At 37.2% G+C, this 24,217-nt stretch overlaps 1 protein-coding gene across 3 annotated transcripts in view; it reads right to left on the reverse strand.

Moving 5' to 3' along the window:
• mast1a (microtubule associated serine/threonine kinase 1a) overlaps nucleotides 1–22,627 on the reverse strand; it is a 67,902-nt gene extending 45,275 nt beyond the window's left edge. The window contains exons 1-2 of one of the 3 annotated variants that reach the window (XM_044114658.1): nucleotides 21,473–22,627; nucleotides 13,025–13,053 (exon numbers count right to left, since the gene is read on the reverse strand). In XM_044114658.1, coding sequence (XP_043970593.1) covers nucleotides 13,025–13,053; nucleotides 21,473–21,511 — 68 coding nt within the window. In that variant the 5' untranslated portion in view covers nucleotides 21,512–22,627. Of the gene's footprint in view, nucleotides 1–6,272; nucleotides 6,657–13,024; nucleotides 13,057–21,472 lie in introns of those variants that run through there. The other 2 variants (XM_044114657.1, XM_044114659.1) reach the window with 2 other exon arrangements.
• Nucleotides 22,628–24,217: the final 1,590 nt, after the last annotated feature.

The following is a 24,217-nucleotide window of genomic DNA, read 5'->3' on the forward strand; positions in this document are numbered from 1 at the left end:
GAAACATAAGTTTAAAAATGTGCTTGATAGATTTCCATTATGAGTAATTTCTCTTTCAACTTTGTGATTTTTATTAGATAGTGAAATCTGTACAAGCGACGGCCTTTTAGGAGTTTTATTGGCCTGTCAGAGCTTCCTGTCCTGTGTGCATGTTGTGCAGGTGAAGGGATGAGATTTTACTAACCTGTCACTAGTAAAAAAAAAAACTAAAAAAAAAACAACTATGTGTGCTGCTCATAACAGAAGGGTTATGTACCAAGCAATATGATCCCAGATGGGATGCAGAAGCCAGAACCATGTCAGATTAATGGCAGATAGTGGTACGCTGTGCAGTCGCTTCAGTGATTCCATCAGCAGCAACCAGGTAGAATAGTGATGGATGAGACCAAGGGAGTGATAGTGACAGGACGGTGAGTTATACAGTTTGACAGAGATAGGAACTGTGTGCTGTAGCTCTTCGAATAGCTGGTCATTTCATAGTTCATCTTTCATTTTTGTCTTGATTTACCCTTCCCCGACCTTGGTATCAGTTGTGGCTTTGCTTTATGTTTGACAAATATAACTGCCAACACATCTTGGGGCATTTTGTGGTACAGTTTTGGGACATGGTTTATACTCCAGTACTGAAAAGCACCCTTTTGTTTATCCTAGTATCATGAATGAAAGCAAAGTTTTCAGGAATATGAACCTAAATAGGTGAAGATCAGTATTTTAGATGTTACTAGGACAATGTCTTTTTCTGTCATTTTGACAGGGATGCTACGCTATACCAGACTTAATGATTACCATGAGTTTTTTTTATTGTCCATTAAATGCAGCATCTCATATGGGATATTTCCACCAAGAAGCACCAAGTTAGAGCTGTACTCTGAACTTTAGGAAACCATTTCCTATTTCTACTATTGACACTATAAAGAATATAATAAACAAAATGTTCATTATTACAAAAACTGTGTGTGAAATATCTCGATTGCACTGCATCCAGGATATTAGGATATACAATTCAAAGTTTCATGCAGACCGACTTTACAAATTTGGCCAGTAAAGTGGACTTTAACTTCCCTTAATGCCCGTTTCCAATTTTTTATTTTTTTTTAAACATTGTAGTAAGATGGTGTCTTTAAAATCCCTTGTCCTGGAGCAAAACTCAAGACATTATAATAGTTTAAAACAATTAAAGGAATACTAAGATGATGTATTGCGACAATTAAGTATAAGTATTCAAATAAATAATTATAAAAGTATCAATAAATTTAATTAAAATAAATTTTTAGATATTTTCCAACTCAATTGAAATTTGTCCCAAGTTTTCAGGCATTATTGGGGGGCATCAGAACGTCTGAGGACCCCAGGACCTCTTCCTTTCTCTTCCTTTGCTAAGAGGGCTAAGTAGCAGGAAAATTTAAACCTATTTTGTCTCAAGAATCACCATCCATCCACTCATCCATCTATCCACCCATCCATCCATACACTCATCCATCTATTCACCCATCCATCCATCCATCCATCCATCCATCTAGCCAGCCAACCAGCACATCTGCATACTATGTTGATGACATTTAAGCTTCAGGAAAACTAAGTAATGCTAACTGGAACAATAAGTTGTAAAATATGTATTGTTTAAAGAAACCTGTAGTGAATTTACACATTTCCAGATGTTCCTTAAATTCCGTCTTATATATTCCTAGTATTTCCTTTTTCATTTTCAATGCCACTAATATCAAAAAAGTAGATTCATAAATGTATAACCATGCTCATAATCTATTTTCCTAACAGTTAACCAGCAAAAATATTAAACGTGCAAGTCGACCTTTAAACTGTTCCAGCTGCAGTTCAGTCCTCCTAAAATATTCTAAAATAATTTATTCTTTGAAAAGTCTTATCAACATAAATTGTTTAGTGGAATTGAGACAAATCATTTGACAGCAGCCTTTATAAATACGTAACCAAGTCCCAATAAAAATTACATTCAACCAAAATTATGAGTACAAAGAAGACAAAAGAGTGAATGCAATTTTGTTGCAGCCCCTCTACAGATTGTCATATAAATACAGATTACATATGACAAATATAGTATCCCATAGAAATAAACTGCAGTCAGCATGCATTTTGGTTGAAGCCAACCATAACATCAGTCAGTAACAGATGGTCCTGTCACGGTACAAACAGGAACAAAAAACATGGAGAGTGTTTCTATGTTGGATGCTGAGAATTTACTCCACAACTCATATACAGTAAAACCAAATGGATGAACATTTAACTGTATCTCAGTCATCTGAAGCACCAAGAAGGCAGGTAACAATATTATTATTTTCAGCATCATGTATGAAAAAAAATCAGAGCATATTTGTATCAGAGGCATCTAAAAAACCATGAGTGTGTGTCTCATTGTAGCAATGCTGAAGTGCATGACTGGACCTCTCACTGTGGTATCAGAGGTATCATTATGATGATGGTTTTATGGAAGTTTATAATGTGCAAAATAGCCATCTGCAGAGACCACATCTATATCACAGTGTTTGAAAAGTAAAGTAAATCACATGAACCAAGACACTGGCTGGTGACCAGAAAGTTTGTATGTGATCGGCCCTGACCAAATTCAGTTATCCAGATTCCAAATTTTCTGAAATCTGGATAAAAATGTTCTGATCAATGAACATAACTATGCTCACATTTCTGAAATACTGCCAAACTGGTTGCTACAGGCTGAACCTGCTGTGCAAGTTACCTAGTAACAAGTTGTTGTTAGGTAACCAAAGAGTGAGTGAGTTAGTTGATGCCAGCAACCTTTTTTAGCTGGCCATGAGATGTTGAGCAGGCCAGATAAAGCCTTTCCTCTGCCTCCATCCCCCAGAATGCTGTGTGGTTCTGGTTAGGCGTTTAGAGAAATTATTAAATATTCTAATGTGTTCTCTATTGATATTGATCATGTGTCTTTTGCGATATTGTTGCTGACTTATTATCCAGCCCTATCACCTCTAGAAAGTGCTATATATTTAATGTAGCCAGATGTCACATATGCTAATTGTACAACACAACCCGCATGTGGGATATCTTCTGCTTTGATCATAATCCTTTCTACTCTACATCATGGATGAACAAAAATGTAGATGTGCAAATCATTATTATTTGCACTGAGCGTGAGTGAGATGACCTTCTTGGCAACTAAGCTACTTATAAGAAAGTATTTAAGCTTTAGATGTTTTGTTTATCTCTTTCTTTCACAATCCAACAGAGACCCACAAGAAGTGGTAAAAACAAACAAGAAACAAGCAGGAATGGACTTAAGAATCTATCGTCAAGGGCTCAGTTAACCCCGGTGGGCTTCTCTTAAATGTAGGCTGAGGCACTACCTCAGGCTTTTCCTTTCATCCAACCCCACTCGCCTTTTCCTACAGCTCTGCCACGGTCTCTGTCTACTGCTTAATGTTCCCTCTCTTACTCATATTTTCAGTGTCTTTAGCTCAGACTGTTTGGAGTGGATGAAAAGCATTATCCTCTTAATTGCTACAGCCAGCCAAAAATACACAGATGGACAGATGCAACACAAAGCAAGGGAGAAAGGACAGAAGGACAAAATGTGAGGTAATTAAAAAATGAACAAAGAGAAAGTAGGGATCAAAGATATTTTATTTATAACACTGGGCAACCAAATGCTCCTCCAATGCTTTATTATGGGCCCAATCGTTAAACAATCCTTGCATGTAAATTTAGATCTGGTTTTCAACAGATATTTATGAAACATAATCAGAAAACCTGGAAATGTTTGTGTTTAGAACAAGATTCTGGACCTTTCCAGACCTTTAAATCCATCTTCCACATAACCTTATAGTTTTTTGTCCAACTAGAAGTTGTGATTTCTAGTTACTGAAAGAAATAACTGCAAAGATTTAAAGATTATAAATTCCAGAAGATTTAATTTTTCTGTAAATTACAAATTAAAGTAACCATGACTGAGCAAATTTAAAACAGAACTGATTTACAATGACTGAAAAACAAAACAAAAAAACCCCAAAACTAAATTATTTGCTGGTTTTAGCTTAGCAGGTAGCATTTATTGTCCACTACTCCTAACCTTTAAACAAGAAATTTAACACTGAGTAAGAGGTGCACAGAGAAGTAGACTGTAGCCTGGAATCATCCACTTTTAAGCCTGATCAGTCCTGATCTGTCATGTGCCAGTCAAGAATTGATCTTTTTCTCATCAGTGAACTCACCAAGAAAAGCTCGAACAATTCATGGTAACAACATCCCACAACTGGAGGAAGACTTTAGACTAGCTATTTCAAGTTTTATCAAGGAACCTCAAGGATGTAAAAGGAAATTATGTTTTCTACATGTCCAGACATTTATTATGCAAGCTGGTAACAGAGTTTCAGTTGATAAAAGAAATACTGAACCTAAAAGAGGACAGAAATATGTCTGTCTCAACCTCTGGCCATCATGCAAACTGCTGGATTTGAAAACGTTGGCAGCCTGTTAGAGACAGAGATCAAAAGAGACTTTACACACATGCTGTTGTTAATATATAATAGTGCTCACCATGATAATCTCAATACTAGATGCTAATAATTTTAGTGAATTAGTTTATTAAGCTAATAGACATTTTACAAACTCAAATCATTTCCTCTTTGTTTTAAATATCAGTATAACCCTGTTTTACAGCAACTCCTCTCTGACAAGATGTGACACTGACTTTGTTCTAAATATAATTAACAAGCCCCCACAAGCAGAAACCCAGAGAAAATATCATCAAGTGTTCTTGGGACAATTAAATAAGACAGGTCAGGTGGGTCTAAAGAGGAGGAAATGAAGAGCGTTTTGAATAATATCAAGTCCTGTCTTTGAAGTCTGTGTGTCACTTTTGAAACTGCCCTATTTTCCATGTGTGTATTTGCAATAAATAAACACACAGAAACCGGAGTGTCACTAGATGATTTAATTGTTTTAGTTAGCTCAGAATCAGTGTATAAACATTCAATGCCCTAAGAATTAAGTATCAACAAAATTAAGATAGAGTTGCAGTCAGTTGAAACTGCACCAACTATTCAGCATGCAGAGGTGAGTAAATCTTTATCAGTGCAAACTGAGAAGCTGCATAGTACAACATGACATTATTGAGTTTTTGCTATATTTCCAAGCTACTGAAACTGAAGGCAGATAGTCAATAGCATCAATTGCACACACATTTATATACGGCTCTGGAAAAAATTAAGAGATCACATACCGATCGATAATATATATATATATATATATGTTTTGTTGTTTTTACTCTCAAACCACAAACACTGAAAAAAAGAGCCTAGATCCACAGCTTAATGGGATCAATCCCCCATTTGGTTAAATCTACTGCATCTACTAGAACAAAAGTCAGCTGTAATGTCTCACAAACACTTTAAGCCAGAGCTGAGTGAGCTCTTCTCCCTTATACATCAGGGCATCCTGTTGCTCAGTGCATGCATGATGGAAATAATAGTGAAGTCTAACACTAATCCTCCTGAGATTAGAAGGGGAGAAAGCTAACAGCAGGGGAACTAAAGGCCGTGTGCAGATGGTTCATAAAGGAGAGGAGAGAACGACAGTAGAGAAAGGGATCATGTTAGGGGCACAAAATTCAGGCAACAGTGATGCATATGTGTGTGTGCGTGTGTGTTTTAGGAGGGATAAAGAGGAATGGAGGATAGGGGAATTGAGCCAGGAAGACAGCACTCGAGCACTGCCCGCTGTTGGCTCTCTGCAAGCACTCCCTGGACACTGAAAGTAATGCTTTCTCTCCATATTTCTATCTCTGACACACAGGCTACCACCAAGTACAAACACATTATGCGTGCATAAAGAGAGACAAGTGCACAAATCATAAACTGAAACAAAATGCTTCAGCATTATTACAATGTAGCTCAACATGAATATAAATTCATATGTCACATGTTCACTGCATTTGCATATCAGAACACACACAGAGAAAATGCATGGCTTTTGAAACCAAATACTGTACTTCAATTACCCTAAAGGGCATGCCGTTGTATTTTGCACAATGCTGTGTGCAACAAGAATACAGCTGATAAACACATAAGGACAAAAAGACACACACACATAAGCACATGGCATATTGCTGAAGCTAAATGGAGACAGGGGACAACTGTGAGACAGCATGAGAGCTGGCAGTGACCACGAAAACATCATGGAAAAAACACAACCTCAACAAACAGCTACAACAGAAGGGCACCACAACAGTCACAAAGAATTCACGTTGACAAATCGTCGCCGTTTACCTTTTTGTTCGTCGAAACATGTTTCTCGCAGCAGAATGATGTGTTGGCAGATAAACATGAGAGCAGCACAGCCACAATTGCTTTTCACAGAAATAAACATACACACACACACACACACACAAAGAGGCAGTCAAGAAGCAGCAATTACGCTCCACGCTGGCATGACATCTTCCCTTGGCCACTTACACACACACACAAACACTGCCTCAAACTGTCCCTTATTGCTCCCACAGACTCTGCACAAATGAGTATTTCTTCAGGGGTCCGTGCAAAAAGTGAAAAAAGTCATGGAGGTGTCATCTGTGTTAGAGCTGCAAGCATATTCAAATTTAAACAAGGAGAGCAGAGGCAGACAGAGAGAGCAGGCTGCCGAGCATCCCTCTCTAAAGGAGAGAGGACTGTGGGGATGATCTCAAGGGTATCGTGCCAAGCCAGGAAGTGTACAGTGACAAAGGGGGGAGTTAGGCACACAAAAAGAGAGGGAGTGAGAGAGCATGTGTTTGCTCTCATCATCATCAAAACAGAAGTATGTCAATAAGCTATTGGAGAAATGTGTGAATTTGAAGGGAGAAGTAAAAAGGAAACTGACTGGTGAGCATATCAGCATAATTAATACTGATAAACTCACATGAACTTAACATTTTTGCTTTCTTCTGCAAAAATACTTCTAAAAATGTATTTAAAAGTGGTGGGATCTTCTTTGATGTTTATGCAGCTGACCGCTCACTGTCAACACAGCAAGACAATGACTCAAGAATATGTCAAGAGTAAAGCACTTACTGTCACATCAAGGCTCACAGTTACAGCTTAAACTGATATGGCGCTATCTAGTTGACGTAGTTTCAGTTTGAAATATTATTATTTTTTAATATGGGGACATCTTGTGTGATGAAATTTGTTACGCATTTATTTCTAAAATGAAAAAGAGTAAAAAATAAGGATGTTTATATTTCAGATTATTTTATAGATAGAATGTCTTAATACCTCTGTTACACTGTTGCTTTGCATTGGCATAATAAGACAAAGCAATTAAGCTTTAGCACTGCCTTCCCACACAGTTGCACACTAATTTCACACTTTAACCCTCACTTCCTCAGTTGACCTTGAATATGAAAACAAATCAAAAGAGACAATGATGCCTGGAACAGCAGGATCTAAATTTTACATCCCTTATGCCTGCAGACACAAAATTCAGGATAAAGTGCCTCAAAAGCCAGACAAATAATTGACATGACAGAAATTCATGTCCCTCTAAATGTGCAGAAGAAACATATTTTTCAAGATGCCAACAATGTATAAATGTGACAGTAATTGAAGAAAACTGATTCTCAGTTTTGCTGACCTTTAGTTTACTGTGTCACCTACACCAACTTCTTCACAGTTATACTGTTATACAACACTACATCTGTCATCAATATCACACTAATGATAATATAGGATCAGTCTAACAATACTTCATGGTTAAACATAAAACAGCCATGGATAAATCTGAAGAAAATAACTTATAGACATATGGGATACAGGGAGAAAAACCAAACTAATTTCAGTGAAATGGGATTATACATTTTTTGCTACCAATAATGAACTGCTTTTTCATCATTGGCAGTCACAATATTTAATCAGCAGTCTGTGGAGTGAAACAAACGATGCAGTTCTTATTAAAAAGCAAAATGGAAGCAGATAACTGAAGCCCAGAACATCTACAGACATTTCTTTTAAAAAGTACACAAATGAGTCACATAGTTTACTGAGTGGCATATTACCTGATTACTATAAACAGGAGATGTTATTGTTCTGAGTCATTCCCTTGACTGCTATTTATTGCTGCATAACCATCAAATCTGTTCATCTGCAGTTCAAAAATGTTACAAACATGCCAATTACTTCTATGTGACTAACATTTGTAAAAAATGGGCTCATCTTCCATAAGTAATTCGTAGGTACCTCAAATTCTGTTCTCAGATATTTTCTATAATGACGTACTGTGCTGTGAAAAACTGTTTGTCCTCTTACAGATTTTTGCCTTTTCAAGTCAATAAACATATTCTGAAATCTGATAATGGTGACCTTAAATGAGTAAACATGAATGGTAGTTCCCTTTTTATTTTAGCAAAGTTTGATTTTACCAGTCAAATCAATAAATTATGCCAATGAAGCCTACCAGGCAACATGAAATAGACTAAAACACACTACTCTAAAAGTAGTCTTTCCTCAAAATAAATTAAATCATCAGTTGAAAACTCTAGTTTGTATTTATTCAAGCCAACCCAACTTTATTTATAAAGCACATGAAATAAACAGTGCAGGACCAAAGTGCTCAATGGTTGAATAAGTTACGAAGAAAAACTCATTATAACACACAATATACAAGTAAACAACCTCATAATAAAAATAATAATAATAAAAAAATCTACAGAAGAATCTCTTAAAAACATCTCACATGGCGTCTAGTCCCAGGGTAAACAACGGGTTTTCAGAAGAGATTTCCAAGAAGACACCTGTCTAATTTCCAAAGGCAGATTACTCCTCAACTTGAGAGCAGCAAATCATGAACTCCTCTACTTTCAGACTTACAATGAGGAGTAGCTGGTAGAATATCAAGACAGCAGTTTATAATCTTAGAAATTAGGGCTGTCACATTAACATGTTAACACATGTGATTGATCTAAAAGGTTTAACGCGTTACCTAGATTACAGCAGGAAACGCGGTTTTGTATTGCCCTCATCAATATAGACATGCGAAAAATGAGCAAGGACAGTCACACTGGTGTCCTCAGTTGCATAACACACTATGCAAAAGTTAAGCATAGTGAATAACCAAGATTATTCACAGCGCTAGTGATTAATCTGATTACACTTTTTAATCGGTTGACAGCGCTAATATAAATACACCAGCAGCTAAAAAAAGTGCAGTTTCACACAAACATAGTTAAATTTTTTCTAAGAAGTAAAGTTGCCACCCTGCATGAATCCAGGTATTGTCTGTAACACCGGAGCCGCTCTTCAGTGTCCGGCCAAGAGAGATGTCACTCTGCTCTATGTGCGCACATATTCCCTCTGTCCCTCCCTTTGAAACCAATCCACCAAATGTTAAAGCTGACGCCGGGTGACAGTTGCACAGTAGTGCTGAAGGGAGTAATTCAATAATGGATGCTGTCTCTAATGTGGGAGTCTGGATGGATGAAATATACATGGGAGAGAAGAGGAGGGCAGAGGGAGGGAAGGGGGTGATATCACTGTAGCACAGTGGGAGGTCAGAGACGGTGATGAGGATCATAATATCTTATAAAAGATGGGACTAGTGTTCCTGAGTGTCAATGCTTTTCTGAAACATTAAATCTCATATTTGTTATCCTTGCTGTCATTTTCCATAACAGTTAAACCCACAGCACAAACCTTCATCCATAGCAGGACTTAATGAGAAAAATACAACAGCTGGAGCAGCACCACATAAACGAGAGGGGAGCTGATTGTGAACTTCCGGCTCTATAGTCTCCCTCATGTCTGGCTGTGACATCTGCCACTCCACCACACAGGTCACAGGTCACTGACAAAACGCACACACACTCCTGTCCACCCACTGCAATTAGGAGCACACACATGAGTTTCACGCACCAGCATGCACACACACGGAGGCAACCTAACTGTGAGCGACAAATTCAGCATGCATCCGTACACATGTTTATTTTATTACACTGATGGGGCAGTTTTGCACAGTGATGCTCTTTGAGTTCTGTTTTTAAAGAGAGAGCACCGTTTTAATTTGCTTGTTCACCTGAAATGAACTCAATGCTGCGCTTCAAAGAACAGTGAATAGCTAAAAGACGGTGGGAGAAAAAAAATTGTTTTCAATTATCAACTATTAGAACAATAAAAATTATTCACAAGAACATGTTACTGGAATTTAACATGAAAAATGTTCCTTTCAAGCTCATTGTAGGGTTGTCAGCTGCCTATGCAAACTACCTTCTCACTCAATGGTTATTTCAATAATACAGGAGAATTTTGTGAGTAGAATTTGAAGTTTTTAAGCCTGTTACTCTTTGGCTAATACATCTTGATCGGTCACCAATTTAGACAGATTGTTGTCTGTAAATGTAAACACGGGAAACAGTCAATAAAACATTTTTTTTCATAGTTACAGCTACATACAGACAGAAAATGTATGTACTAAGATAGTCCTGGTACATAGATGTTTGGAAGTAAGCCAAGCAGACACTATTTCCTGATTTTCTGTCAAGTAAAAAATACACACATTTGTACTTTATTTATTCCAAACTATCGGGTGTACATACATACTCATATATTTGTGCATTTTGTTATTTTATGTCCTTTGAAGTTAATAATTTGAGTGTGTGTGAAACTGGGTCAGTCTGTGTTTGTGAGCCCAAACTTGGCCAGCAGGAGCAGAAAGTAAAAACAAATTAGTGATTTAAATTAAGAAAAAGATTGCTGCCTCAGCTGAAAAAAAGCTTAATAGTCTTACAATTAAATGAAATAGTGGGAGCAAAAGCAATTGAAGTCCTTGATCCTATTTCATAGATGCTTTTTAAAGAATAGAAGGTATTTCAGCACCATGGACAGAGACTAAAAACTAGCTTGTTTTTCTTTTTAACAAATACGTCATAGTTTATCTACTGAAGCTGTCTAATACAAACACTTTTACCCTTAAGTACTACATTTCAATTTATCTTTCAATGATATTTTAATCACACTCCTTTCTAAATTATATATACAAACAGATTGCAAAGCTTCAGTATGAATCACTTAATGAATGAGTGTGCTAATTGAAGCCAGATTTGTCTGTTTTTCTCAGACAAACATTGGACATATATTGTAGAGCTGCTACAGAATGTCAATAACTGGATTTAATGTAGATGCTCGAAAGGAGAAGCTAAGAGAAGAGGTTAAAATCACAACTAAGAGACTTCTTCCCTCTCTTGAGACAAGGAATTACTCTAAACTAACACAACCTGTCTGTTATTCACTGACAGATATTGATTAATGTGATATCTTTGACACTAGGAAAATCTTAAAAAAAAAACAAACACATGTTCACTATGAACACTGCTGTATTCCCCTCTCTTCTTGAACCCTCTGACCCCGTCCCCATCCAGAAAGGCCACTGGGGTGAAAACACAGCTCTCCCGCGGCTGACTGTTCATCGCACAGTTCACTGGTGCAACAGATTGGGCGGCAGAGGAGCTCTCCAAGTGAAAGGCCTCACACAAAGCTGAAACATACTGGAGTTGAAAGACAAGGCAGGCAGAGTACAATAACCCCACTTGACCATGACTTCCTATTACAAAGCAGGAGAGAGTCTGGATCTTTGAAAAAAATAAAAGAAGCTATTTGTCTTGATTTTTAGCTCGGCTTCCGTACTTTCTACTTAAAAATAGCCAAATGTTTGAAAACGGGAAGCACATGGGAATCATCTGGAGATGCAGCAGTCAGGATGTAGCTGATACAGATCTACAATTTTCCTTGAGGGAATTTTTAAGGATTTTATAGTTAATTTCCATTCGATTAAGTTCTCAGAGCTTCGTCTGATGAATTGTTGAACTCAAACAAGAACCAATAGGAAACATGTTATTGGCTTAAGCATTTTCATAATGAAAATTGGGAGTTGGTGCTTTTGATGGTTTTCCATGTTTTAGTGGCCTATCATCAACCAAAAAAGATCAAAAGATAAATTGTTTTATCTTTTTTGTTGTATCTCTAGTGTAAGTATGATTGTTTCTAACAAGAGGATGATGGGGACACGTAATCTGTAATTTACATGTTTAAATATGAGGCATTGTTCACTATTCCGTGAATGAGTGCAACTGAACATGGTTAAATTATTACAGATTGCAATTTTTAGAAAGAAAACTGGTCAAGTCTTTATGTAAATATAACAAAGAGACAAGATGCAGTATTTTCTCTATTGGTTTCCATGAGAACATCAGTAAATATAAATGGGAGTGGTTTTAAAAGCAGTATTTCTGTTTGCAGTCACAATTACCTAAAAGTGACTGAAAAGAAGTTGTAAATAGATTTATTTTTCCATCTTCACGTGATAAAATGTTGTGATAAAATGTTACATTCATGGTGTCCAAGAACTATTACAGACTACTACAGGTCCAAATCATTCACATGGAATGTGGAAGTTGATTTGATGCAAGAAAATTGTATCCAATTAAATCAAAATTTACTAGGAAATAGCAAATTCTAAAGATTCTTACAAACTGTGTAATGTTTTCTTTGCCACTACTGATCAACTCCCTTTGGACATTAAGCTTTTCAGCACAAGTCAGAAGAAAAGGGACCAGATTTTAAAAAACTCAAAACATCAGCTCAATTAATTCTGTCCTTTCTCTTTCATAAATAGTGTGACGTTGCATGCTGCAAGAAAAAGCAAACATAGCAGGAAATGTACATTCTGCTGAGAAGATATTGCTCAAAGTGAGCACATTCTGTCTTAGTAACGCCTCACAAAACTTCTTCACATTTCGAAATTAGAGACATGATGTAAGTGTACTAGTGAGAATATATTTATAGCAACAACTAGAGCACAGTAATGTAATCTGTTTTGTGAATAGTTGTGTGACAATTTTCAGTTTCCTTTGTTTCAAACTCAGAAATATTTAGCCAACGCCAACGCCAAAAACAAAAAAAAAAACTGTTTGAAGATGCCTTATGAATCCTATAAACTTTAAAAGCACCCATGTGCTTTACGTAGCCCTCTCAAAGAAGAAGAAAGTTGACCTTACCTGCTACTTTTTCGGGGCAGAGGTAAATCCTTCTGGTGAGGAAGACAAATCAGGAGGGCGGAGGGAGAGAAAACAGATAATCCAGGTTAGATCAATTTCAGATAGGATGAAATAGATGGCAGTGCCTTCAGATTACAGGAGGAATAGACTTCAAGCTTGCCATGCTTGAGGTCATGGCAAGCAAAAACAAAAACATGTCTGACTATGATCACTTTGCATCAGCTAAGGAAATTTTACATCTGTGTTACAGAGGGTACAATTTTTAAATCCTGGCTATAGTTAGTTGCAATAAGCAGTTTGACTTTATAGGGCACTTTGAAAAACTTTTTAAAGCTAATTAATTTTCTTCATTTAGCACATTATTTTTGACAACATTTTTGTTATAAACAAGAGACCTCATTGCAGCTCAATCAGGTTTGAGTCCTAAGCACAGATGGTGCCAAGAAGGCCTATTTCTATTCTTACTTTCCTGTTTCTCTTTGCAATAAAATGAGACTCTATCCTTTCTCTTTATACATTTTGTTGTTCCCTTAACAAAATGCAAGCAAGAACAATACTTTAAACAGCTAATAACAGAGTAAGGAATCCAATAACAATACTCATATAAGACAATATTCAAAAGACCTAAATCCACCAACCTAGGTATGTCCCCTAGCATGTCATCCATAAAACTAAGTGACAGTAATTGACCAGCCAAATAAATCAACAATAAAGGCTTTAAACAATTATACAAATTAACATCTGAGATCAAAGAAGTAACGCATTATTGTAAATACTTGAAATCACTGGATGCAATTTAGTGTTTAGATTAATTTGAGTTTAACTCCATTCTGATGTTTTGAAATGTCTCCATTCATGTCTGGAGTGGCTGAAAGGCCGTTTGAAAACCGATCCGTCCTAAGTGCTCTGAGACTTCAAAGCCTCAGGAACCAGCAGGTTGAGTGGAGCCAAAGTCAATAGAAAAATTGTTGCTGCTATATTTATGACATTGGGAAACAACAGCAACGACCCTGATGTGATTAGGTTCTGCTGCAGTGAATCTGTACACTGCTTGTTGTCCATCTGTTTGTAACTTAAAACCATTGAACATTCAGTTTATAGAAGATCAGATGACTCATTTTCTATTGCCAGCCTGCCATACTTTACTTCTCAAGACATTTTGTACTGCTTGATGGCTTTACAAAAAAAAAGATGTTAATGTTTGTGGATTTTGCTTTCACTCGAATGACGCAGAAAGACACAAAGGCATGACTGTGTGCATGCGTGTGACAAAGCATAAAAAGGCCACAAAAATAAAAATAAAAACAGAAGAAAATGTGATCAAAACAGATTTCAGATTGGCTCAGTCAAAGTCCAGCACTAAAACAAGCTGGAAATCTGTGGCAAGACTTGAAATTGCTGTTACTATGTTCTGTCTTTACCATTCTGTCAAGATCAATACATGTAATGAGATTTTTTTTGGTAACAAAGTGTTATTATTTATAAAATAATGCAAAGTTTGGACTTTTAATGGACTTTCAATGCAACTTTTAAAGCAACTTTGCATTAAAAGTGTCATTATTTACCGAATGACACTTCATGACAACGTTCATAAAGACTCCTTCACGTTCATGGCAGGTGTCATGTCATGTTTATGACAACGTCATGTCAGTCTTATGCACACCCCATCAGATAAAGTGTTGCCATTTTTTTTTCTTATTATTATTTCAAAATTAAAATTAAAATTTGGGTCTGGGAAATGTGCAGTCTCCTCTGGCTGACATTCAGGTTAATTCAATTTAAAATGTGATTAAAAACCACTTAGAGTTGCATCATAACATTTTTAGAAGAGCACATCAACCTTTTTTTCAATGAGAGTGAGATCATCTGTCGTGGTGAGCTCTTTCTGAGATGCTAATAAACTACATCATCAAGAGGAAGTAAGCTTGGCCAGGGTGACTCAGAGAGAGCCCCATAGGAGTCTCGTCTGTGTGTGTGTGTGTGCGCGTGCAGGCGTGTGTGTTTGTGTGTTTGGATATGGGGTGATATGCCTGGCTAATGGATAAAGCCGCCAACACCTGCTCCCTCTCAAAGTCTGTCCAATCCACAGACATTGTGTGCGCTGTTGCCATGGTACTGGTCATCGCATCATTTCTATCTGTCAGAATTCAAGTAATAACAATAACGCATTAAGGTTTTGAGCATTATTCCTTTACCCATACTCCAGATCCTTGAATCCAGAAAGTATTTATTCTAGAAGAGTGAAAGAAAATGATCAGTTACAACTAGAAGGTTACATCTAAACCTCCAAACGATTCATAAAAAAAATCTACTATTAGTATTCATGACTTTGGACACAATGTGACAGATTCTCTTGTCATATAACTATATAAACAATTTTGTGCCAGAGATGAAGGTCAACACATTCCTACTCCCTACTTGTCAATTATTAGTGGGTTTTCAAGACCCCCTGGCGCTGGTTTTTGAAGCACTTTGAATGATGCAAGTGACAGACTTCTACAACAGCATTTTGTTGTGAATCCTGTTGTAATTAGGGCATGGAAAAGTGACATCAGACATTACTCTGTGTGCCTACATTTATCAGACCACATCTTCTTTATAAAGAGGCTAACAAAAGGTTTACAATTGATGATTTTATTTATTAATGGGAAAAGCTATCCAAGAGTTATTGCTCTGTAAACTTAATAACTGGATGCATCATCTTTGGTAGCAACAACTACAATCAAGTGTTTACAATAACTAGTAATGACTAACTCTTCTTCCAGATTTAATTTATTCACAATTTAGAGAAACCAAATAATCTCTTTAAAGTGATACCACAGCATCTGAATCTTATTTAATTCCAATTTTTAGCTAGGCTACTTCAAATCACCTGGATTAATTTATTTTAAGCAATTCTAAGGAAGGTGGACTTGTCCTGCTGTGCAGATAAGCTTAATGTCACAAACTTTTGGTCAAATAAGCAGCATTGAAGTAGAGTAATTATGGCAAGTTGTTCAGTTTCTGGAGGGACAAAGCCCATCACAAACTTGCATGTCAACCAAAATAATCAAGACACAACTAATAACTAATGAACAAGTAGCAAACTGGGCCATCAACATGCAAAATACAGCAGCAATTTTCCAACAAAATGACTGAAAAGGTAAACAATGAAAATTCTGCAATAGCTCAGCTAAGGATCAGACTTTGATCTGATGGGAATGCAGTGGTGGGACCTTATGACTGTATTCAAAAGGTTACTGCAATTTATTGATTATTTATTGACTGGGGTGTATTTGTTTGTGTGTGAGTGTCTTACTTTCGTCCGTGTATCAACTAATCACAGTTCCTAGAAGAAGAAGCTAAAATAGGAGCTTTCTGAGGGGACTCTGAGAGTCTTTAAGAGTAGATGCATTTCCAGTGACCATATAATTACACAATTTGACATTTTGAAAATAAATGTCAAATGCCAATTAAAATAAAAGCTTTAGTTTTCAAGAAAAGGTTTTGGCGCTAGGATGAGGTTGCATCAAAATTGGGTTTGTACAGCAATAGAAACATTTCATTATGAGTCACATGATCAACAACTAGATGTCGCCACTGGCACAAATCACAAAGAAGAAGACAGAAAGTAGCTGGAGGATCATTGCCCAGCATGTTTTTTAATTACATATTGCAAGAACAAACTTATTCACATGTGATTTTATTTGCGTTTCTTAATTAATGGAAACACCCCAATTACAAAATTGTGGGTTTTTTTTATTTTTATTTTCCACACATTTGCAATGGACACACAGCTAATGAGGGTCCTGATCATTTCTAACATATCCTGGTGTATAAGACCTTGAAACTGAAAGCAGGTGTTCTGTTTTTGTCATTTAACTATAGAGGGGAAGCAAAGGACAGACAGCAAGCAAAGGCATAAAAATGTTACTATGCAGGGCAAATGTTCTGGATAAATTACAAGGCGTCTGCTCCATTTTTACTGCCAAACTAACAGCAGGCTGCAAAGCGCAGTGGATTCCTTGGTTTAATGATTTTAGTTGGGGTTTTTTGGGGATTTTTTTAAACAAACCCTTAAATTTAGAATTGTGCTATTAAAAATCTCAGGTCATATATTTGTTTCACATGGATTTTTAACTGTAATACTGGAATCTTTCTGTTTTTATCTATTTTATCTATTTTTGTAAATAACTTATTTTGCTTTCTCAGGCCAAGAAGGAATAAGTTTTAATTTATTCACAAAACACAACCGGGATCTAATGTTTTGGTTTTTTTTGTTTGTTTTTTTTTTACAAGCTTAGCCCTCTAAGTTCAAATCCAAACTTTTTCTGATTAACACTGACATCAGAAGGACATGTTGAGACAAAACAAAGCAGTGAGTGACGGGACTTGGCACAGAGAACTGGGTCCTCGCAGTGATCACACTCTTATCCCCTTTGCTTAGCATATTGGAAATGGGCACACTGCCCAGAACAAAATATTGGACAAATTATGCTTCCAAGTGTGTGTAAATAGAGCACTATATACTCCTACCTCACAGAGGGATGAGACATGCTTTTCTTTGTCAGCGTGAGTAAAAGAGCATATGGGTTAAGCATAAGTGTACTCCACAAACACCTACAATTGCACAAAGATGTTTTGCTTGAGATGAAATCAACTTGCATCACTCAGACACAGCCATTAACAGTTACAGTCAAATAAAATGCACCAATTGATGCTGCGGATCACAGCAATGATCATCTTTTAAGCTGAACTACTTTCTATTTTTACAGGCTTCATTACAAACTAAATTATTACCCTGAGGCCATATCTCACATCCAACCAGGTTGGTTGCGGATCAGATTACTTTGTGATAAAAGGAGAGTTGGGCAGCACACTTGTTTCTATTAAACCATTCTCACATTCATGATCAAGATAAAGATAAAAAAATGTATCTTTATCTTGCATCCTGAAATCTCTGAGCTATTTCTCAAAGACACAAAAAATCATTTTTGTTTTTTTAAGCTGCATCACTTTGCAATACAATGTTATTTAAGCTGTAACAAATTAGCAGTTTAAATCAAAGGTATATTGCATACTAAGTTTTTTTTGTTTTTTTTCACTGACTAGGCAGCACCGTAACATCCGAACGACCAGAAGTAGTCCAGATCTGGTTTGAGAACATTTGGAAACTGCTTTTTTTTTTCTTTCTAAAAAATATATCAATAAGTTGCTACATTTTAGCATTAGAAGTGATCCTGGTAAATTAGATTTTTTTTGGTTGTGTAGAAAAAAATATAATTTGTAGATAAAATTAACAACAAAACCTGGGAGACAGCTATACTTTTACCAAAGGCCAAGGATAGAAGCTGGCTGTGGCCCATCCATTTATCACCATTTTCTCAAATGTATTATTTTTTGTCAGTTTGTAACTAAAATTACACTTTAATTCCACCCTTTTTATGGTTATAATGTCTGCAGAAAAAGTTGAGGTGAAAATCTTGGGACAAAGTACTTTAAATATTAATTGAATGAAGGAGTCAGAGATAAACAGCAGACAGCAGCCAATGCTTCATCTGTTTAGTATCCTCTTAAAGGAAGTGCATTGAAATGATTGTCATGTCTAGCCTGCACCATGCAAATGTAAAGGAGTAACTTATATTACCTCCTCCAGACTCAAGACATCCCAGACGTTTAAACAGCTTCTCTCATAGCACACAGCTGCTGCCATCTTCCAGTCTAAGCTGCCCCCACCCATCCCACTACCCTCAAACCTTTCAGCTTGTCCTGCTGCTGGTGGTTGCTCTTCCTCCCTGAGGGCACACGAGGCTCTTAGGCCACCATTATGTCTTGCTAATGGGCCTGACAACAGCACCACATCCTCAGCATTTAGACCTTCTCTGTGTGAGATATGGATATTGATCACTTCAGTGGAAATGGAGAGCGCAGACTTGGGGTGGGAGTCAATTTCATATGTACACAGAGGCATGAATATTGTCCATTCACACTGGAAACTCTGGATTCTGGTAATGGCTAAGGTACAAATGCACAAACTGGTAACTCAAGTAGTGTATCCAGAAAAACACTTCAACACCGTGGATTTAAATGCATACATATGAAAGTTTCTTATACATAGACACCTATCCCAGAATTAATGTTTTTCTAACTTGCTATTGAACTGCAGGTGAATCATTTCTACGGTGTTTTCTGCCAAATGTGCCTGAATTACCAGAGACCAAGGTACTGTAGGTGTTTAAAAGGAAACAAAATTAGGTTGAACAAATTAAACCCATAACGAAATGCCTAACATTTAAACTAGATCTCAAAGCTTTTTTGTATTACTCTCAGATCAGGAGTTACCATAGTTCTTTATTTCAGCAAAGGCATATATTGCGAGTTTAAGCTAAAAATGTGTGATTTTGCTTCATATTTTGCCTATAAAATATGAAAAGTTTTTGCTATGTGCAGACACAATGATGACAACCACAATCTTCCTAGCCTGATTCAGGTCCATCCTCACAGACTCTGTGCTATGACTGCAGCCAAAGGTGCTAAATCTTGACTTCAATGGGGTGAACATTAAAGCAGTCACTTATTTCTCATTAAATATTTTTATTCAATTGTCATTTTTTTTGTAGAAATCAGTTTTCCTTTAGACATTAAAGTCTTTTTTGTTAAAAAATGCCAAAAAAAAGTCATGTTGTGCTGTTCATGATTCATTTGTGAAACCAATAAAAGTGGCTGAATACTTTAAGAAGCCTTTTGGTTGAGAGGTTAAACATATTCAAGAAGCAAAGGAAGTCCAGTTACCTTCTACTTTGGCATTTGGATTCAATATACAATTTTTTTTGCGGCAAGACTAATTGTCATTTTTGTCTCTAAATCTAAGTACTTAAATAATGTTTACACTTTTGGTTTATATTTGGGAGAAAAAAAACAGTAATACAGTCAAAACATAGTATATTCACTAAAAGTTATCATGGCAATCTCTTTCCTGCCTGTAAGGATTCACGTTATTCCAATGTCATCCCTATGTTTTATTTTGTTTCCACATCAGCATGTTGTTCCTGCCAAGTCTCTCTCTAATCAGCCTTATTCAACTCACCTGAGCCATGCCTAATTGTCTCCCTGTATCACCTGTATGCACTATTTAACCTCTCCTCAGTCTCTGCCTCCCTGCCAGATTATCTACAGCTTTGTGCCAGTAGAAATCCTATGGTCCTTTCCTCCCTCTTGTGCCATTCCAAGTTTCCCACCAATTTCACTTTTATTCCTGACTTGCCTTACCGGATCTCTACAGCCTTTCTGATATCTGAACTCGAAATGATTCCTGACCACAAATTCTCGCCTAATTTTCTCATTAAGTATACAAACATGAGCTTTCCTGTGTTTGACCCCTGCATTTATGTTGACCATAATTTTCAATATTGCTTTTCAGGCTTTAACTGTGGAGGTTTTTAGGGTCTTAAATGATTGATGATCTATAAAACTTCAGTTAAAGTATTGGTTCCCAAAGTGTGTGGCGTGCTCCCTGGGGGAAGGGGGGTGCAGTGCCATTGCAGGGGTGTGGGAAGCAATATGGATGAATAGAATATAATAATAATAATAATAATAATACAGTTACACAAAAGTGTTTCACTGTAAAGGTGGTTTGTAGTTTCTTTTGTTGCAACCTGAAGTGTGAAATAAACTTCAGTGGAGTTTGAAAACAAAATATGTGTAAAGGTTTATGTCTGGTTGAATGATGTGTGTACCCAGTTGATTTTTATTTTTATTTTTTGCATTATGTGGACTGACAAAACAGAAGCTTTTTGGAAGCTGTCCATTCCATTCACTTCAGGCATACTAGTAGCATCTTAGAAAACGAATGTCATAGGTTAAACACTGTGATAGACTGATGGCTTTGGGCCGTTTTATTTACTTTCTGTGATTTATGGAATTATGACTTTTGCTCTCCACCAGAAAGTCCTGGAGGAAAAATGCCGAGCTATCAAATAGTTCAACTCACTTGGGAATAGCAGCAGGACATTGATCCAAAGCACACCAGCAATGCTCAAAATAGAGCTGTCTCTGTATAAAATTAACTGAAATTTTTAAACGAATTAAACAACATTTTGGAGCTAACAACTTTTTACAATTACTTCTGTATTTTATTTAGTTAAATCTGGGCAACATGGTAACACTGGTGCTTCACCAGTCAAGAACCTCCCCATATGTCGCTGGTTTGGTTGTGATCCCAATCATATGTTCCTAACACCAACTTTGGAATCTATCACAGTATAAGTTTTATACAACTTCCATTTTCCCCCCAAAATAACCACCTTAGCTTGTTTTTCAGGCTATAGGGAACATCATTGGTTTATTAGCGAGGGGTGTCTGTGTATCAGTCTAAAAGAATACAATAATAAACATGAAATACAATAAGACCTGACAATCATGCTAATAAACCTGTAATTTCTGACAAATTACTAAAAAAAAACTGCTCACCTGCAATCTTCGTCTTCTAATGATACCAGAATCATCCATGGCGCGTGTGCGGGTTACACCTGTGGCAGGTCTCCTTGTTTTGAGTTCCTGATATTGGACGAAGAGTTCCAAATCTCGCGTTGCTTCCAGCCGACCAGCACGGTTCACGATATACCATCACAGCTGCACACTTCGCTGAGGGCCCACACCAATTTTCGGGTGAAAACAAAATATACTAGAGCTGTAACATCATGTTTGTTGTTATAAATAGAAACGCTAAACATAGAGGAGGGGTCGGTTTACAGTCAAAAAGACAACCACCTATGAACAAGGTTCATGATACAGTGTGGCCCCTGTGTTCCACACAAGCAGACAATCCATGCTGTCAGACAAGAACCACTCTCAGGGCTGCTCTTTGGAGGGGAGGCTGCATAGAGGGATCAGAGGGATGAACTGAAGTCCAGCTGAGTGATAGAGATGAGTCTCTGCTAGGAACCCAGACGGTCAGACCGAAGGTTATTACACCACAGATTAGATAGAACAAACAAGTTTGCAGAGGTCCTCACTTCCAGGCAACGATCCAAGACAAAAACAATTCCTTCGCATCTGTTTGCTGGACATTGAATTCTGCTCCTCTCATCTGTCAACATGGGGGGGAAAAATCTTGTATCTCAGTGATCCTCTCACCTACAAAACACCTGAAACCCGAAGTCCTCTTAAAGCGTCGAACCACGTCCAGATTCGTATATTTGCTCGTTGCATTTATTGAGTTCACGCTTGCCGCACATTTAACTAGGAGCCTTGATAGTATGACACATCCACACGGTGTTAGAGCATCTAAGCACTAACAACGGCACGGTCAAACACAATCTGCAGCCAGTGTGCAGCGTCCATACGGCAGAATTCAAACAGCAGCGGTGGTAACAGGACGATCGCTTCTCGTTTTACTTCTCCGGGACGCGGATTTTCTTGTCATCTGGTGAGCGGTGCGTTCAGTCCGGGTTGCTCTCCTCCGATGTACCGCCGCTTCTTCGGTTCAAAGGGATCTCAGTTTGCCACACAGACATCGCTCCATCCTAGTCTCCAATACCACCCACTTCCTACAATCACACGACGTTTAACCCCTCAGCAACCAGAGGCTGTAAACCAGACCGTGGCAGGCTGAAGAGGTACAGATTGCTGGCTCTCATTCTGCTTGTGATGATGAGGCGGTCCACCGGGGGTATGATGAGTTTACAACAGAGGAGCACCTATGATTCAGACAGAGATGCTTTAACAGCCTAATTTATTTCCATATGTACCAAATTCATATTGAAATCTAGGTCGCATTAATCAATAGCAATGCTGTACAACGATTTTAGTAATTTTGCTAAAGGAGCCCTGTGCTACGTATGGATTGATCCAGCAGGACTGAAGTATGGGTTTGATCCTGCATTATTAGGTAAGCAGGCTGAGATTATAAACAAGGTCTGTCTTGTTGCAAGGCTTGTGTGTCCCATTCCCATACTAGTAATACGTTTTTATTATTGGAAATAATTATAACAAAAACAAAAAACACAAGGGAAAGTCAGTTGTATTTGTATAGTACCATGTCACTATTTTCAAAATACTTTGAAGAGAAAAATAAAGACAAAAATAGAAAACAATAGCCCTAATGAAGTTCTATTGTAGTAAAGTGTAATCAGCAGATGTAAACCGATAAGTGCTGTACAGATCCAATAAACGTAACCACAATTAAAACATAATCCAATTAATGGAAACAATAAAAGGTGAGTCTTAGGAGTCTTTTTTTTTTATCTAATAAAACAGTCTCTAGAAGAGACATGCAAAACAGCCAAAAGCAAACGTCTTTCCTCCTAATTTGATAGTTAGTTATCACCAAAAGTTTACCGCCGACTTAGTCCATCTAAATCGGATTACCGCCGATTTAGATGGAAAATGGATTGCAAGGCAATAGGACTTTTAAAAACAAGTAATAACATCTTAAAATCAATTTTAAAAGCTACAGGAAGTCAGTGGAGGGACTTGAGTGATGCAGTAATGTGCTTTCTCTTTTCTGTGCAGTTGAGGCAGCAGCATTCTGAACTCACTGCAGGTTCACAATTGATTTCTTTGGTAGACCATCGAGGAGGGAATTGCAGCAAAAAGTACAGAACATAATGAAGGTAATGAGCGGGTGATAACAGGCTACCTACTGCACAAGTCTGACGTTGCAGGTAATCCAGGGGTTAATGTCAATGTTAAAACTATCCTTGAAGGAAAGAATCTCTGAATGTATAGGTGCATCGTTTCACACATCTAATGTCCAATAATAGGAATCTCACACTCACAATCTCTCACACTTCTGTGTTTATATTATTTGTTTATTCACTCAACTGATCTGGGAACCTCTAGAGAGAGAGACAATCATATTTACGATAAATACTGAGATAAATGTAACTCTAGGCTTTATTATTATTATTATTATTATTATTATTTTTAAAGTATCTTCTTTTGGTAGTAAAATGAAACTCTGTGGTGGGCCTGGCTGCCTTAGAGCAAATTTCACCAACAAGAGTGCCGGTGACGACCTCTGCTGTTAAATTAATTTCATTAAATTGCAGGAATGTACTGCATCTGGTTCAGAAAACAAAGGGGACAGACAAATGTGTTGAGAAGTGAGAAAACGATCAATGGTAGAACCGGGACACAAAATATATATGCAATATGTAAACTATTTTCTATCTAGATTGATTTTTATTGAAATTAAACTTGAACCTCCCCCAG

The sequence above is a fragment of the Gambusia affinis genome, linkage group LG04 (assembly GCF_019740435.1).
Source record: "Gambusia affinis linkage group LG04, SWU_Gaff_1.0, whole genome shotgun sequence".
NCBI lineage: Eukaryota > Metazoa > Chordata > Actinopteri > Cyprinodontiformes > Poeciliidae > Gambusia > Gambusia affinis.